This window comes from Arachis ipaensis, chromosome B02, assembly GCF_000816755.2.
Source record: "Arachis ipaensis cultivar K30076 chromosome B02, Araip1.1, whole genome shotgun sequence".
Taxonomy (NCBI): Eukaryota; Viridiplantae; Streptophyta; class Magnoliopsida; order Fabales; family Fabaceae; genus Arachis; species Arachis ipaensis.
In genome coordinates, this window is record NC_029786.2 from 1,628,816 (window position 1) to 1,646,642 (window position 17,827).

Genomic DNA, 17,827 nt, shown 5'->3' on the forward strand with positions numbered 1-17,827 from the left:
TGCACATGTTCCACAGGTTAAGCGCGACAAGCTTGACAAGAAAGCAATTCCGGGTATTTTTGTGGGTTATAGTTCTGTTTCAAAAGCCTACAAAGTGTATCATCCTCAATCTGGAAAGTTGACTGTGTCTAGGGATGTGCATTTCAATGAAGATCAACAATGGGATTGGAAGAACCCACGAAAAACAATTGAACCTTGTAACAATATTGAAGATGATTATGGCGGAAACCAAACAACAGAGTTGTGTCAAAATGAATTAGAAGATGATCATCCCATCAGAGGCACAAGACTGCTGTCAGACATTTATCAAAGATGCAATGTAGCAGTATGCGAACCTAGTTGCTGTGAAGAAGCACTCAAGGATCCAAAATGGAAAAAGGCAATGGAGGATGAGATTTCAATGATTCAAAAAAACAACACATGGGAAAAGGTTGACAAGCCTCAAGACAGAAAAGTTATTGGAGTTAAATGGGTGTTCAGAACAAAGCTTAATGCGGATTGCTCTATCAATAAATACAAGGCCAGACTTGTAGTAAAAGGGTATGCACAAATTTTTGGTGTTGATTATTCTGACACGTTTGCACCAGTGTCCAGATTAGATACAATTAGATTGGTGTTAGCAGTTGCTGCTCAACAAGGCTAGAAAGTATTCCATTTAGATGTCAAATCAGCTTTTTTAAATGGAGTTTTACAAGAAGAGATATATGTGGAGCAGCCAGAAGGATTTGTTATGCATGGAGAAGAAGATAAAGTCTATCTACTAAAAAAAGCCCTTTATGGATTAAAACAAGCACCAAGAGCTTGGTACAGTAGGATAAATGAACACCTATTGAGCATAGGCTTTGTAAAAAGCTTGTCTGAGGCCACTCTTTATGTAAAACATAAGGGAAAAAATTTTCTCATAGTTTCCCTCTATGTTGATGATCTTTTAGTAACTGGAGATGATACAAGTTTGGTTGAAGAATTCAAGCAAGAAATGATGCAAGTTTTTGAAATGACTGATCTTGGTCTTATGTCTTATTTTCTTGGAATTGAGATCAAACAAAATGAGGACGATGTGTTCATATGTCAAAAAAAATATGCTAAGGAAATCTTAAAAAAATTCCAGATGGAGGAGTGCAAAGCGGTTAGCACACCAATGAACCAAAAGGAGAAGCTGAGCAAAGAAGATGGTGCTGATAAAGTTGATGAAGGCTATTACAGGAGCTTGATTGGATGTTTAATGTATCTCACTGCAACAAGGCCGGACATTTTGTTTGCTGTAAGTCTTCTCTCTCGATTTATGCATTGTGCTAGTGAAATGCATTTAAAGGCAGCAAGAAGGGTATTGAGATATATTAAAGGTACTGTTGATTATGGTGTGAAGTTTGAGAGCTGTCAAAATTTCAAGTTGTGTGGATTCTCTGATAGTGACTGGGCTGGATCCATTGATGACATGAAGAGCACTTCCGGATATTGTTTCAGTTTAGGCTCAAGAGTTTTTTCATGGTGCACAAAGAAGCAGGAGACAGTAGCACAATCCACTGCAGAATCTGAATTCATAGCAGCAACAGCAGCTGTAAATCAAGTTTTGTGGCTGAAAAAGATCTTATGTGATTTACATCTCCAACAGAATCACAAGACAGAAGTGTTTATCGACAACCAGGCAGCAATTGCGATTTCAAAGGATCCAGTGTGTCATGGCAAGACTAAACATTTTAACATCAAGCTCTACTTCTTAAGAGAGATGCAGCAAAATGGAGAAATAACTTTGGTTTATTGCAGGTCAGAAGATCAATTGGCAGATTTGTTTACAAAGCCACTTCCTGTCAGCAAGTTTGAGCTATTGAGGCAGAAAATTGGAGTTTGCAGATCCTAAAGCAAGGAGGAGTGTTAATTATTTGCTTTTGGACTGCATTAAGTTTTTTTTATTATTGTTTCAGTTTGTTGTTTTAGTCAATTAGTGGTTCCTGCACTTTAGGAGAAAAGTAGTTTTTGTTATTCCACTTCCTTATCTAGTGGGTATGTGGCAGTTTCTGTTCATCCCACTTCCTAGTTTAGTGGAGATGTGGTAGTGTCATGGATTAAAATCCTATAAATGTACTGCTTCAGTAAAGTAAAAATGTGTGATTCCCATTCCTTTCACCTACGTATTTTTCTTATATCTCTGTCCTAAATATTTCTGGTTATACCATAAACCAACAAAATATCTTTTTTCTTGACAAACCTATGTTTGTCTTCACTATTACCAGCCCAATTAAATGTTAAACCCAAACTTACATAGAAATTCACTAAATAATAATAATAATAATAAATTAATAATAAGATCATCATAAGCTGCTCCTAACTAATGTTAGTCATTAAGTGCACCTCTATAGAGTATCCACATGCTCATATTTTCATAGAAGCAACCTCAGTGACCAAGAAAAGTTTTAGAAGACCGAATAAAGATTTAATCATTTGGAAAACAAATTATGCACAATCTTATTAAATAAATGTTTGAAATGTGCACGGCTAAAGAAAATGTTGAAGGTTGGTTTACATGTAAGATTGGATAGATAGTGAAATTAGTATATTTATATTCTTTACACGTTGTTCCACACAAATTGAAAGGCTTCATGCACCATTGAAAATGGTTATTTGAGTTTGCCAAATTAATTGGCAACATTCAGTGAGGAAAATTTGAAAGTCTTCTTAAACTAAATTCAGAGGGGCAATTAGAGTAGAACCAGCACAAACACATATTATTATACAATTGATCTTTGCAATATGAAATTTCTAATGTCATGATCTTGTTTCTATGCTTTAATAAACTAAATTCTATGACTTGGATATGCCTTGCATATTCCCAAAGATTGATAACTATCATTACCCAAGTCATGACTCATGGCACAGTTGAAACCTTCCTCAACTTGCAGTTTTATTGCATGTCTCAGACTTAAAAAACACAAATTAGAAGTTCCAAACAAACTATTAAACTAAGACTAAGACATTAGCAATGTACAAATCATTAAAATAAGACAACTACCATGCATTATTGTTATTAATAACCTCATAATATATTACCATGATATACATACAAAAATGTGGAGCCAAAATGTTCCTAGTTCTATATAGTTTCCACAAAGACTAGTAGTGTCCATTGGTGACAGGGAAACAACACCCCTTGCAAGAATTAAAAAATGAGAAATTAGAGCAAAGCCAATTAAACACTCCACTGCTATGAATTTTCTATGTTATCTCGGAGGCGATACTGGGTCTTGTTGCTAAGGAACAATTGAATTGACGCCTTCCAAAGAGGAATTTTAACTGTTAGTTACGTAGCAATGTAGCATGTATATGCAGCACTTTCTTTGGAAAGTTTTCTTGGTTTTAACTCTGTAGAATTTCGTGATATTGTATATCTCTAAGAAGAAGACAATACCATGATTCATGTGCAGTGAAGACAATACCACTTGCTTCATTGTTGGGAAAACTTTTATAATACATGAATGTTGTTGAACATGTACATCAAGTCAAAAAAATTTCATCACGTATTTACTGTAAAGTAATGTTTGTTAGAAACAACTTCCAAAAGCAAAGAGAAGAAAAACTAGACCTTAAATCCTTAATTAATTAGGATTAGGAAAGTTAACATTGCAGCATCAGCATCATTATTTTATTATGATCCCTAAACAGCTCATGAATCATGATGATTTTTACTGTGATACAAAATTTCCACAGAGACTACAATTCCATTGGTCCTTCAAAAGTTAGTTGGAATTTCCCACGCCTTCAAAAGTTTCTTACGATACGAATAAAGGCTATACGCAGTTACGTTTTACCTTCCAAAATAACAATTAACGATAACAATTAAAAATATAAAGAAAAATAATGTTATATTAATCATTTGTTTCATCATTCAAACAAGAATTTAAATTACCTCAGAGACTTGCTTGACACCTTCTTTGTACACATGATTAAGAAAACCACTCTATCGAATTCACTATACCCTGACACCATTGTTCTCTTACCTTCTCCGAAAATCCATTCACTTTTCTGTTTCCTTAGTTGATCTATTCAATTTGTTGTTGAGATCATATCATGGCCGGTGCAGTTGTTGGTGGAGCTTTCCTCTCTGGTTTCATTAACATTGTCATTAACAAGTTCCTTACAGAGGATGTGGCCAACAAGGTGTTTGGCAAGAAGCTTGGCCCTAACTTGGTTGAAAGGCTGAAGACTGCTCTGTTGGGTGCTGAAGCTCTTGTTGCTGATGCTGAGATGAAGCAGTTCGGTAATCCATCTGTGAGGAAGTGGCTCGATAGTCTCCGGGATGCTGTTTACTGTGCTCAGGACTTGCTGGATGCTGTTCTCCTCAAAGCCACCACTCAAAAGAATGCAAGTTCTTCCTGGTCCCTTAGCTTCTTCATCAACCGAGATACAAAGATGGTAGACAAGATGGAAGTGGTGGTTAGAAGAATTGAGGATCTTGGAAAACAAAAAGATTTCCTTGGTCTTGAAAAGATTCCCACTGGTAGCTCATCATGGAGGACTCCATCCACTTCTCTTGTAAAAGGGACTGTGTATGGCAGGGAGGATGACAAGAAGGCCTTAATCAAGATGCTGAATGACAACTGTGAGCATCACTTGTCTGTGTTTGCTATTGTTGGCATAGGTGGGGTTGGTAAAACAACTTTAGCCCAATGGCTGTACAACAATGAAGGGGAGTTCATGAAGGGATTTGATCTGAAAGCATGGGTTTGCGTTTCGGAGAAGTTTGAAGTTGTTGAGACTACAAGGAATGTCATAAAGCAGCTACATGGGGATTCTTGTAGTCTCGATGATTTCAATTCACTTCAAAATGCTCTGAAAGAAGAATTGTCCAATAAGAAGTTCTTTATTGTTCTTGATGATGTTTGGAGTGATGATGGTGACAAATGGAGTAATTTTATGACCCCTTTCCAACAAAATGGGAATAAGGGAAGTATTGTTCTTCTGACTACTCGGGAGGAAAATGTTGCTTCCGCAGTTCAAAATTGTCGCCCTTATTTTCTCAAGAAGTTGTCGGAGGACTATTGTTGGTCAGTGTTTGCAGAAAATGCATCTTTTCCACAATCAAATGGGAGAGCAGCACTTGAAGAAATAGGCAGAAAGATTGTCAAGAAGTGTGATGGCTTGCCATTAGCTGCAGAAACACTTGGTCGTTTGTTATGTACAAAGCACGATGTTGAGGAATGGAACAAGATACTAATGAGTGATATTTGGGGATTTTCTGTGCAGAAGAGTAAGATTATCCCAGCATTACTGATAAGTTACTTCCATCTTCCTCCACATTTAAAGGGTTGTTTTGTTTACTGTGCTTTATATTCCAAAGATCATAAATTTGAGAAAGATGATCTAATCCTTTTGTGGATGGCAGAAGATCTTTTACCACCACCAAAAAGAGGAGAGAGTTTAGAAGAAGTTGGTTGTGAATGTTTTGATGAACTAACTTCCAGATTATTTTTCACAAAGAATGAAGACTTTGGTGATTATTTTGTGATGCATGATCTGTTGCATGATTTAGCAATATTCCTTGCTGGAGATTTCTATTGCAACTCAAAAGAACTTGGTAAAGAGGAGATAAAGATTCAGACTCGGCATTTATGTGTAGATTTACGTCATTGTAGCTCAAAATTTTATAATTCTATTTCTAAAGTAGAATCTTTGAGAACATTATTATTGTTTGGCGCTTTCTCATCTCCCAACTGCAACATTGAAGCGGCAACATGTGAGATATTATCAAAGTGTAAATACTTGAGAGTTTTATCCTTTGATAAACTTGATGTGTTGCCTAATTCAACAGGAGAATTGATCCATCTGCGCCACTTGGATCTCTCTTATACTCATATAAAGACATTGCCTGAGTCTTTGTGCAGCTTGTGTAATTTGCAAACATTGAAGTTGCGTCGTTGTTATGAGCTAACTTCGCTGCCTAGTGGTTTTCATAATCTTGTGAGTTTGCGCCATCTTGATATTAGAGGAACTCATTTAGAAGAAATGCCTAGAAAAATGAGCGAATTGAATCAGTTGCACGTTTTAAGTTATTTTGTTGTGGGCAAGCACAAAGACAATGGAATCCAGGAGTTAGGAGGGCTGGCAAATCTTCATGGATGCCTTGAGATTAAGAAGTTGGAGAATATGGTTGATGTGAAAGAAGCAATGAGTGCAAAGATAATGGATAAGAGTTACATTGATGAATTATGGTTGGAATGGTCTTCAGGTGATGATATAGTTTCAAGCACACAAAAAGAAAGAGACATGCTCGATAACTTGCAACCGCAGAATGGCTTGAAAGAGTTGAAAATCGAGAGATACAAGGGTACAATATTTCCAGATTGGTTGGGGAACTGTTCCTACCAAAACATGACAAGTATATCTCTAAAGTCTTGCAAGAATTGCTGCATGCTGCCTTCACTTGGACAGCTGCCATCTCTTAAGTCCCTAAGCATTAAAGGTTTGGATCAGCTGAGGAGTATTGGCGAAGAGTTTTACAAGAATGAAGGAGATCATCATTCTTCGCATATTGCACCGTTTCCCACACTGGAGACTTTGGTATTTGATAGCATGCCATGTTGGGAGGTGTGGCACGTATCTGAGTCGGAAACATTTCTTCAACTTAGGAATCTTGAAATAACAGATTGCCCAATGTTAAAGGAAGAGATGCGTAATCAGGTATTCTCCAGGATAGTTTCTTCTTTGTCGGATGTTTCCAAAGTTCGCAAACTACTTATGGGCTACCACTATATAACCTCGCACACCGATGCCATGTTTCTTGATGAGGATACTTTAAGAATTAGGGGAAGTGAATTTGTGAAGGAGTCTGCATTGAAGGCAATGATGAGCATCAACCATCTATGTTGCCTCCAAGAAATACACATCGAAGGGTGTAGAAAACTAGAATTCCCAGAGCAACAACAGCACAAGTATGATTTGGTAGAGCTACAAATAGAACACAGCTGCGATTCACTGACCTCCTTGTCGTTGGATGTCTTTCCCAATCTCAAGAATCTCCAGATAAAAGTGTGTAGGAATCTGGAATCAGTGTCAATGTCAGAGGCACCACACGCTGCTCTTCAACGTCTCTCCATCAGTGGATGCGACAAATTAGTGTCATTAGCAGGAGAAGGACTGGCTGCACCCAACTTGACTCATCGCAATGTTAGCAGGTGCTCAAAGTTGGAGGCATTACCACGTGACATGAAGAGTCTACTCCCAAGTTTATAGTCTCTCGAGATATATGGTTGCCCAAACATTTGCAGGTTGCCAGAGGGTAGTTTGCCGCCTAACTTGAGATCACTTGGTTGGGGAAATAGCGAACAACAAATGAGGGATCTATCATGGATGGCCAACTTGCACGCCCTCACTCATCTTACCATTGAAGGTTTTTTGTGTAAGAACATAAAGTCATACCCAGAGGTGGGTTCGCTGCCTCACCTTCCCTCCCTTACCACTCTCAACATATGCTGGTTCGATAATCTGGAGACATTGGAGTGCAACGAGCTTCTCCGCCTCGCCTCCCTTCAACAATTGCACATTTCATTCTGCTCGAAGCTGAAGAATATGGAAGGAGAAAAGCTGCCTCCCTCTCTCTTGCTATTCACAATGGAATACTGTGGTTTGCTGGGAGGATTATGCAAGGATAAGCATCAACAAATTTGGCCCAAAATTTCCCACATCCCCACCATTCAAGTCAATTTCTGAATAGAGATTTCTGAGCAGGTAAATCTCTAATCTTCATGTTTCTCATGCTACCACAATTAAATTCACACACGCATAAATTTCCATTTCCTTCAAGAGAAAAAAGACAATTGAACTCGTATGCCAAATTGCATTCTTTTCTTTCATTTATCTCGGAACCTCTCACTTTGCACTTGTAGTTCAACAAATATCTTTTCTTTCTTTCACAAACTCATTGCTCTCTCTAATACTTATTCACATTCATATTTCTCAATAAAATCACATTTACAAAAGAACATAAGAAGTAACATGAAACAAAAATTGAAAGACAGTGACTATCTTTTTTGTTGAAAAGATTCTTTTTTTTTGTTGGTATGTTTCTCTCTTCCTCTCTATAATTTTTATTTTTGCTTTGTGGAAAGAAAAGAGTTATAAAATGGTATATATGTGCAGTTTGTACATATATTAACCTGCAGTGGGATTCAAATGATTCAAGAAAAAGCATTGTCATAGAATATTTGATCTTTTTGGACTGAATTGAAGAGGATAGCTACAAATATACAGGGTTATTTTTTATATAAAGTCAGTGTATTATGTGTATGGAAAAATTTTTCCTTTTATAACTTGTAGTATTATAACCGTCAATCACTTTAGTTTCTTTATAATTTCTCTAGTTCTGCTTTGACTTCCTGTTCTTGGATATCATTTCTTTTCACTGTTAACTCTAAAATTAAATGAATAATCCAACATTGTGTTCATGAGGTTTTCACATAATTGTGTCTGTGGTTATTGTGATGACATTATGATAAACACTTAGTCTTGAGATGTATATATATAATTTGTTTTTCAGGAGATACTTTGAAGATCAAGCAGCAATTGTCCTGAGTGCATTGCAGTTCTGGAATGGATCTTAAATGCCAGTTTCAGTCAAAGCAAGCAGAAGAAATGAAGATATTATCAAAGTGTAAATACTTGAGAGCTTTATCCTTTCATAAAGTTGATGTGCTGCCTAGTTCAATAGGAAAATTGATCCATCTGCGCCACTTGGATCTCTCGTATTGTTCTATTAAGACATTGCCAGAGTCTTTGTGCAACTTGCGTAATTTGCAAACATTGAAGTTGTTTGGTTGTTATGAACTAACTATGTTGCCTGGTGGTTTGCATAATCTAGTGAGTTTGCGGCATCTTGATATTAGGGGAACTTATTTGGAAGAAATGCCCAAAAAAATGAACAAATTGATACACTTGGATGTTTTAAGCTACTTTGTGGTGGGCAAGCATAAAAATAATGGAATCCGGGAATTAGGAGGAATCTCAAATCTTCATGGATCATTTGAGCTTAAGAAGTTGGAGAATGTTGTTGACGCCAAAGAAGCAAAGAGTGCAAGGATGATAGATAAGAAGCACATTGAGGGCATATTGTTGGAATGGTCTTCAGGTGATGAGATAGTTTCAAACAAGCAAACTGAAAGAGAGATATTGGACAGCTTGCAACCTCACCATGGGTTGAAAGAATTGACAATCAAGGGATACAGGGGTACAATATTTCCAGATTGGGTTGGGCATTCCTCCTACCAAAACATGACAAATGTATCTCTACAGTCTTGCAAGAATTGCTGCATGCTGCCTGCACTTGGACAGCTGCCATCTCTTAAGGTCCTGCGCATTGAAGGTTTCGATCAGCTCAAGAGCATTGGCATGGAGTTTTACAAGAATGAAGGCGATCAACAGTCTTCGCCTATTGCACTATTTCCCTCACTGGAGAGATTGGTATTTCGGCATATGCCATGTTGGCAAGTGTGGCAGTTACCTGAATCAGAAACTTTTCCTCAGCTCAAGGTGCTTGAAATAGTAAATTGTCCAATGTTACAGAGAAATATTCTTAGTGACGTATTCTGGAGAATCATTTCTTCTTTGTTGTCAGATGTTTCGAAAGTTCGAAAACTACATGTAAGTAGAGATAGAGGACGATCTGAAACGATGCATCTTGATGAGGATACTTTATCAATTAAGGCATGTGAGTGGGTGATAGATTCTGTATTTAGGGCAATCGGCATCCACCAACAACAAAAGTATGATTTGGTAGAGCTACAAATAGGGAAAAACTGTGGTTCACTGACCGCATTGTCGTTGGATGCCTTTCCCAATCTCAAGAATCTCGGGATACATAGGTCTGGTAATCTGGAATCAATTTCAATGTCAGAGCCACCACATGCTTCTCTTCAACATCTCTCCATCTCTGAATGTCCCGAATTCGAGTCATTTCCAGCAGAAGGACTGGCTGCACCCAACTTGACTGATCTCGATGTTATCAGGTGCTCAAAGTTGGTGGCATTGCCACGTGGCATGAATACTCTCCTCCCCAATTTGCAGTCTCTCAGGATACAAGATTGCCCAAAGATTTCCTGGTTTCCAGAGTGTGGTTTGCCGCCTAACTTGAAAGAGCTTACTGTCGGGAGACAATGGAGGGATCTATTGCCGACGGGCAACTTGGATGCCCTCACTCATCTCACCATTATTGATGATTGTGGGTGTCAAAGCATGATAAAGTCATTCCCAGAGGTGGGTTCGCTGCCTCACCTTCCCTCCCTTACCACTCTCAACATATGCAGGTTCTATAATCTGGCGACATTGGAGTGCAACGAGCTTCTCCGCCTCACCTCCCTTCAACAATTAGACATTCGTATGTGTCCAAATCTGGAGAATATGGAAGGAGAAAAGCTGCCTCCCTCTCTCTTGCTACTTAAAGTTTATGACTGTGATTTGCTGGGAGAACACTGCAAGAACAAGCATCAACTAATCTCGCCCAAAATTTCCCACATTCCCACCATTCAAGTGGACTGCAAAAAAATTGTCTGAACAGAGATTTTCGAGCAGGTAATTCTCTAATCTTCATCATTCACACATGCTACCACAATTAAATACAAGTCATACCAAAAAAATGATAGCTTGATTTGTGGAAAGAAAACAGTTAAAAAAATGGTGTTTTTTTCTTTGCCTAATTTTTATGTTTATGCTTAACCAAATTCATTGTACATATCAAATTAAATACGGCTATTAAAATGATTTCCGAGATTGAAAAATGTACTTGTTTCTAATCCTTTTTTTTTAATCAAAGAGTTACCTATCGTGCTAGAAGATTCAAAGCAAAAGGAATCAGCATGAGGTATATAAGCTTTCAAAATAAAAGGATCAAATTATTGCTGTATAATCTTTTCAACTGCTTGCTGGATTTGTAACTCTTAAGTTGAATAGATGGAGAGTTATTTATATTATTATACACTAATCTAATGCCTTGTATAATTTCTTTTGAACACGCTATCGATAAACAGTTTTCCCAAGGTCTCGATATAGCTAATGTCATTAGAAGGTCAAGTTGCGATGAAGCCATCAGACAACAATTTCATCTCTATCAACTTCACTTATTGGTGAGTATCTATCCTTTTTTTTTTTGAAATTATTATTTTTAAATAAACTAAAATATAGGCTTACCATGAATTTAGCCAATGGTCTTTGTCCTGGTATGTGCAGTTTGGACATATATTAAGCTACTTAAGATTCTGTTCTGAAATGTCTATAATGAAAATCTTTTCTTTCTAACTTGTAATATTATGGCAATTAAATTATGCTTGTTGATCACTTTATTTATCTGTCTAACTGCATTTAACTTCCTCTTTGCAATTTCACATTTTGGTGGCATTTATGTTTGTTAATTATCATTTCACTGATGATCCTAAAATCAAAACAATGATCCAACATTACTGCAGTACTATGCATTTCAGAAAACCGTGTAGAAAATAAAAAGAACTGAAAGACTATAGAATGATAACTGTGTTTGGTTTTTCTGATGAAAAACTTAGTCTTGAAATGTTATTAATTTGTGTATTAGTGTGTGAGGAGAAAGCCTCTGAACTCTGCATGAGATACATTGAGGAATAAGCAGCAATACAGAAACATGGGAATACCCTTGCTGTCACTTGAGTAGAGAAGGTCAAATATTCTGAAACCGAAACAGTGTCAATTGCAGAGAAGGAGAGGGAAACTTGAAAGCTAAAATGTTGTGGATAGTTAGTTGCCTGCAATGGTCAATACAATGCATATATGAAGAGGCTTGATTGAGTATGATTAAGTTGTCCCTTTCAGCACATAATCTTTATATAAATTCAAACCATATTTACATTACCTTCATTCAATCAAAAGAAGTGATTTCTGTTTTAGCTTCAGGTTGGTATAGTTACTCTATTCCTCTCTGCAATTTACTTCAGGTTGGAGAATATGGCAGGAGAAAAGCTTCCTTTCTCTCTGGTACTATTTCAAATTCAACACTGTCCTTTGCCCGGCAAACGCTACAAGAAAAAGAGTCGCAGCTAAACTCTTCATGAAGGTAACATACACTTGATGGATCTAGAGGTATTGATCTTTGATAGATAACTGCAATGCTGGAGGATTTGCTTTCTTTCTGGTTTCAACCATTAAAATGTGCATTAGGCAGCTTCTGTGGCAATTGCAACTTGGTGAGCATGTAAGTACATTTGTCAAAATTTTGCATTGCAGTATATTATTTTGATGTCAATCTTTTCTCAAGCTGAATTTGTCCCTTTTGGTTCTGTTTTTGAAGCTAAAGAGGAATGCAACAATGTTGAACACATCATTGTGTATTTATCAAGAAGGTTCTTTCATAGTCCTTCAACTTTGAGGTGTGATCGCTATCCGTGCTCTCTAGCCAAAAAGTACGTAAACAACGGCTATCTATTGTATCATTGATTTCACCATTTAGTTTATGTGGTTATGTTCTTGGACAAGAGTTCTGCATGTCTAAGTTTTGAGACTTGTTTGTAGCTTTGATTTGGAAAATAGTGAATATTTTTACCTTCCCGTGGGGTTTTTTCCTCTCACATTGAGAGGTTTTTCCCCACATTAAAATTTGATGTTGTGTTGTTCTGTCTTATCTTCAATAATTTGCTGGTATTAACAATTGCCTTTCACAGGTTTAATTTATTCCCACCATTCTTAGTGTGAAAAGTAATTTTACAATGTTACTGTAAAATACAATTAAGTCTATTGCCTAAGAACCATAAATATATAGGGTTCTCGTAAGATTAGATGACTACAAAAATTATATTAAGGTAGATGCTATATGACTAGTAGCTTAATGTTTCCAAAGGTGCACACGAGGAGGAAAAATCTTGGTTTCTAGCTTGGTTGAATATACCATATAACCGAAGGAAACCAAATTCAATTTGGTTGTTGTACTCAACTCAAGAATATTTATTAAGAACGCTGTTTATAATTAGAACTGAATATAATGCATCAACTGTTAATTACCTTGAAATGTTTGCAGCTTGCAGGGATGTTTACAAGAACTAATAATCTCTTGGCATATACCCAATTTTCCTTGAATAAATGAAAGTTAAGAATCATGTTCTTCCAAAAGGAAATTCAGTTCATTAAGTACTTCCACGGCATTGTCAGTTGTTAAAATACTTTAAATAAGAGTTGGCTTGGCTCATCAAGATCCAGGAATGTCACAAGTAGAGGGTCACTAATGCAGTACTTAAACCATAGTAGCATGTCCCAATTATAATCTAAGCAAAAATCAATATACCAAAAATAATAATGATGGTGATAATAATCAATATCTATAAACCACATTTCTCAACTTGGCTTCTTGTTGCGTTATGTTGCTGGAAACTTTTCTTTTATCATGTGTCTATTGCACAGAACATCGGAAGATGAAGATGTATATCAATAATCCTACCTAAAGATTAAACAAACAACTCCTAAGGTGAAAATATATAAAGTAAGGAAAAAAAATACTATACATGACAAAGTATAAGTTATTTGGAAAACTGAATCGTTCAGTCTCAGAAAATTTTAATTCCATTGCTACATTGGAATCTCTGAGGACATCCTTTTATGTCAACGATTTGTTTAGCATGGAAAGCATAGCATCAAAGTTTAAATACTTGAGAGGTTTATCATTTGATAAACTTGATGTATTGCCTGATTCAATAGGTGAATTGATTCATCTACGCTATTTAGATCTCTCATGGACTAAGTTGACCATGTTGCCCAGTGGCATGCACAATCTTGTAAATTTACTGCATCTTGATATTTGAAAAACTCCCTTTGAAAGAAATGCCTGGAGGAATAAGCAAATTGAAAGAGTTGCAATTCTTAAGTGATTTTGTTGTGGGAAGACAAGAAGAGAATGGAATCCAAGAATTAGGAGGCCTTGTAAATCTTCATGGAACATTTGAGATTAAGAAGTTGGAAAATGTTGTTGAAGGCAAAGAAGCAAGGAGTGCAAGGATAATAGATAAAAATCACATTGACTACTTATTGTTGAAATGGTGTTCAGACGATGATATGGTTTCAAACACACAAACGGAAAGAGATATCCTCGACAGCCTGCGACTGCACCATGGCTTGAAAGAGTTGGCAATTGATGGATACAGAGGTACAATATTTCCAGATTGGTTTGGGCATTCCTCTTACCAAAACATGACACGTGTATCTCTGGTGTATTGCAAGAATTGCTGCATGCTGCCTTCACTTGGACAGATGCCATCTCTTAAGTCCCTGTGGATTCAAGGTTTGATAAGCTCGAGCGTATTGGTGATGAGTTTTGATAATCTTTATGTTTCTCATGCTGCCACAATTTAAAGAGGAAGACAAGAATTCATTGTTGTGTATCCAGAACTTTTGAGTATTTCTCTAGATGTATTAAGCAAATGGATGAATCAAATTTACTGTTTTTGCCATGTATGATTATATGATGAGATATCAGCACATAATCTTGTACAATAGAAACCATATTTACATTACCTTCATTCAATCTACAAGTTCTTTCAATGTGGTAAACTGGACTAATATATTGGGATCAGAAGAGGAGATTTCTATTTTAACTTCAGGTTGGTATAGTTACTCTATTTCTCTTTATAATTTACTTCAGTTTGGAGAATATGGAAGGAGAAAAGCTGCCTTCTTCTCTGTTACTACTTCAAATTCAAGACTGTCCTTCGCTCGGAGAATGCTGCAAGAAGAGTTGCAGATAAACTCTCTATGAAGGTAACTATAAACTTGATGGATCTATGGGGATTGATATTTTAAATTGCACTATCTCGTAGTGTCACTTTTAGATACCAACTCAAATATATTTTCCAGGGGCCTGAAGAGATAAATGGATCTGTTTTCTTTATAGATTCAGCCATGAAAATGTGCATTATGCAGCTTCTTTGGCCGTTGCAACTTGGTGAGCATGTAAGTACTTTTGTAAAATTTACCATTGTAGTATTATTATTTTGATGTCAAATTTTCCTAAAGCTGAATTTGTCTCTTTCGGTTCTGTTTTTGAAGCTAAAAAGGAAGGCAACAATGTTGAACACATCATTGTGTATTTATCAAGCAAGTTCTGATCATCTTCCTATGTGTGAGGCCCAGGCAAAACAATTTTTGGAGTGTCTCTCTACATTCCCATTAGTATATTAACCTGATCAAGTGAATAATCAGATGGTCTAATCTATTCTCGATTAACTGGGGATTCTTAACTCATAGTTCTTCAATTCAGAGTTGTGATGGCAATCTGAGCTCTCTTGTGGAACTACCAGAAAGTTTGTAAACAGCAGCTGCTTTTCTGCTGAAGTTTTGCTCGTGTTTCATTGGTTTCATTTTGTTGATGTGTTCATATCCTTGTACAAAGAGTTGCGCATATAACCGAAGGAAACTAAATTCAAATTGGTTGTACTAAACTCAGAAATATTACTGAAAATGATGCATCAGCTATCAACTAGCTTTAAAATGTGGTACTAAAATATTCCTAGTTTTATATAGTGTCCGTCGGTGACACGAAAACAACACCATTTGCAAGAAAGGATTTAAAGAATGAAAAGTTAGAGCAAAGCCAAATAAGCACTCCACTGCTATGAATTTTCTAGGTTACTACCGATACTTGTCTTGTTACTAAGGAATCAGTGACACCTTCAGAAGAATAATTTTAACAGTTAGTTATGTAACAATGTAGCATGCATATACCACTTTAATTTCGTTGAAAAATACTCTTGGTTTTAAACTCCATAGAATTTCATGATAATCTATTATATCTATCTATTCTTAATATATAAAAGTAGATACATAAGCATGCACCATATTACTTTTGAGACATTTCTTTCCTCCTACTAATGCCATGTCAACAATATTGTTTACTTGGCACAACTTTAGAATCAACCACTCCATTCTTGCCAAATCAACTACTATTTCCAAATCAGCAAAAAAAATAAAATATACAAATAAAAAACTAAAAAATAGAATCCAATAAATTTGTAACCTCCAAATACATTGAATTCATATTTCTATATTTATTATATCTTACCGTTATAAACAACACAATAAATTTATAACCGCAACAATTAATTTATAAATTAAAAGTTTAAAAAATGAAAATTATATTTTATTATTATAATTATGTTTATTATAATCATTTTAATTTTTGCTAATGAGTTATACCTCAAATGGCATAGTCTCTCATATTGATCGTGAGTTCGAATTTCTGTATCTTTGATAAAAAAAAATCATTTTAATTTTTAGAAGTAACACTAGGTACAAAGAACTATTATTGTAGTTTTTACTTATTATTAAAAACAATAAAAATTAATTATTTCTATTTGTGTAACAAACTTAATACCTAATCAAATATAAAAATATACACGTTAAATTCTTTTAAATTTTAGATAACGAATGTTAAGATTAAGTAAAAAAATTAAACTCTTTCATTTGAAAATAATAACTAAAATTTATTATTTAATTTTGTTTAAGATTCTGGTCTTCTTAGCCGATGGGGACTTTTGCCCTTAAAACCATTTTATAAAAATCGTTTAATGCTATAAATTTTTCGTGTCATAATTTATAATATCAGGACTTACTTCATTTTAAAAGACTTATATTTCCGTAATAGTATTACGGGTAAAAATACTAGTGTATTTCTAAATATTCCAATAAAAGAATCATCATGAGCGCCTAATGCTGTAATTATCTATAGTTCTTTACAACATGCAAATGTCGAAATTTTGTTCGTGCAATAGTTAAAAGCTTCCTCAACTTGCAATTCTATAGCTGTAGGTCTTCTTTTTCTTTTAATTTCTGAATTGAACCAGTAATAACTGTAAGGGAATAGCGCAAACCTATTAAAACAGTACTTCAGAAAACAGAGAATAGGTCATGATATATATAGCTTCCAACACTCTTATTTAACAATTTAAAGTGTAGTTTATCTCTCAAAAAGAGCCCCTTTTTTTGTGTAGAAAGAAATAACAAGTAAAAAAGAAATAATCATGAGTGTCTCAAACTCTCACTCAATCACTGATAAAGTTGCAGAAAATCGTACTATTGCCTTGTTCGTACAAAGTTGAAACCTTCCTCAACTTGCAATTTCTTTAAGTCTTTCATGAGTTAAAAACACAAGTATGAGCCATTACTACAAAATTTAAATTCAATTCTTAAAATCTTTTAATATTACAATTTTGGATAAGCCAATAAATTTTAAAAATTTTTATGAAATTAAATGATTTTTCGATTTAAATCTAGTTACGGTTTTACATTTTACATGTTTAATTTATTCTTCAATTTCAATCTCAACTACCTTGCTGTTCACTACAAATTCATTTCATTGCATGCATTATTAGCTTGAATAAGAAATAATTATTTTAGACTTCTTTAGTTTGTTATGTTTCTTTCATCTTTTGTATAAGAAATACATAACTCTTAATATAGTACTGAGTGGTGAGTGGTGACTAGTAACTAATATTAGCATAACTACTTAGATTTGATGTATTTGAGAGAGATTAGTTTGGTAGTACTATTGAACCCAGTCCCATAACATAACACGTTAGTTGAAAATTGAAACTTACCCCAAGATGCATTTATGTTGCCTGCATGAAATAAAGTAGAATCAAGGGACTAAAGTTAGTGAGCCAGCTGGGACGACTTGAAGTCAATGTCCTCTTGCCTGAACCTGAATTATTGGAAGGAGCAGCTCCTCATCACATCACATTATACAAAATTAAATATTAAAAAAATATTATTTATAATTATAGATTTTAAGAAAATTTAGTGTTAAAATTTTGTGTGTAAGTGACAACATTAAAATCATATT

General features: G+C 35.3%; 2 protein-coding genes across 10 annotated transcripts in view; both read left to right on the top strand.

Moving 5' to 3' along the window:
• The window catches only part of LOC107626576 (putative disease resistance protein At3g14460), a 53,591-nt gene that overhangs the window by 26,955 nt on the left and 8,809 nt on the right, over positions 1–17,827 (top strand). For 3 of the 9 annotated variants that reach the window (XM_021114880.1, XM_021114834.1, XM_021114892.1), the window contains 2 exons: positions 11,943–12,199; positions 12,296–12,552. The gene's annotated coding sequence lies outside the window, so the exon portion shown is untranslated. Of the gene's footprint in view, positions 1–241; positions 246–10,605; positions 11,002–11,942; positions 12,200–12,295; positions 12,641–14,844; positions 14,941–15,036; positions 15,410–17,827 lie in introns of those variants that run through there. The other 6 variants (XM_021114840.1, XM_021114845.1, XM_021114856.1 and 3 more) reach the window with 6 other exon arrangements.
• Positions 3,967–7,261, top strand: LOC110268556 (putative disease resistance RPP13-like protein 1). The gene has a single exon (XM_021114963.1). It carries the CDS (start codon positions 4,063–4,065, stop codon positions 7,222–7,224), a length of 3,162 nt encoding a protein of 1,053 aa, XP_020970622.1. The 5' UTR covers positions 3,967–4,062; the 3' UTR covers positions 7,225–7,261.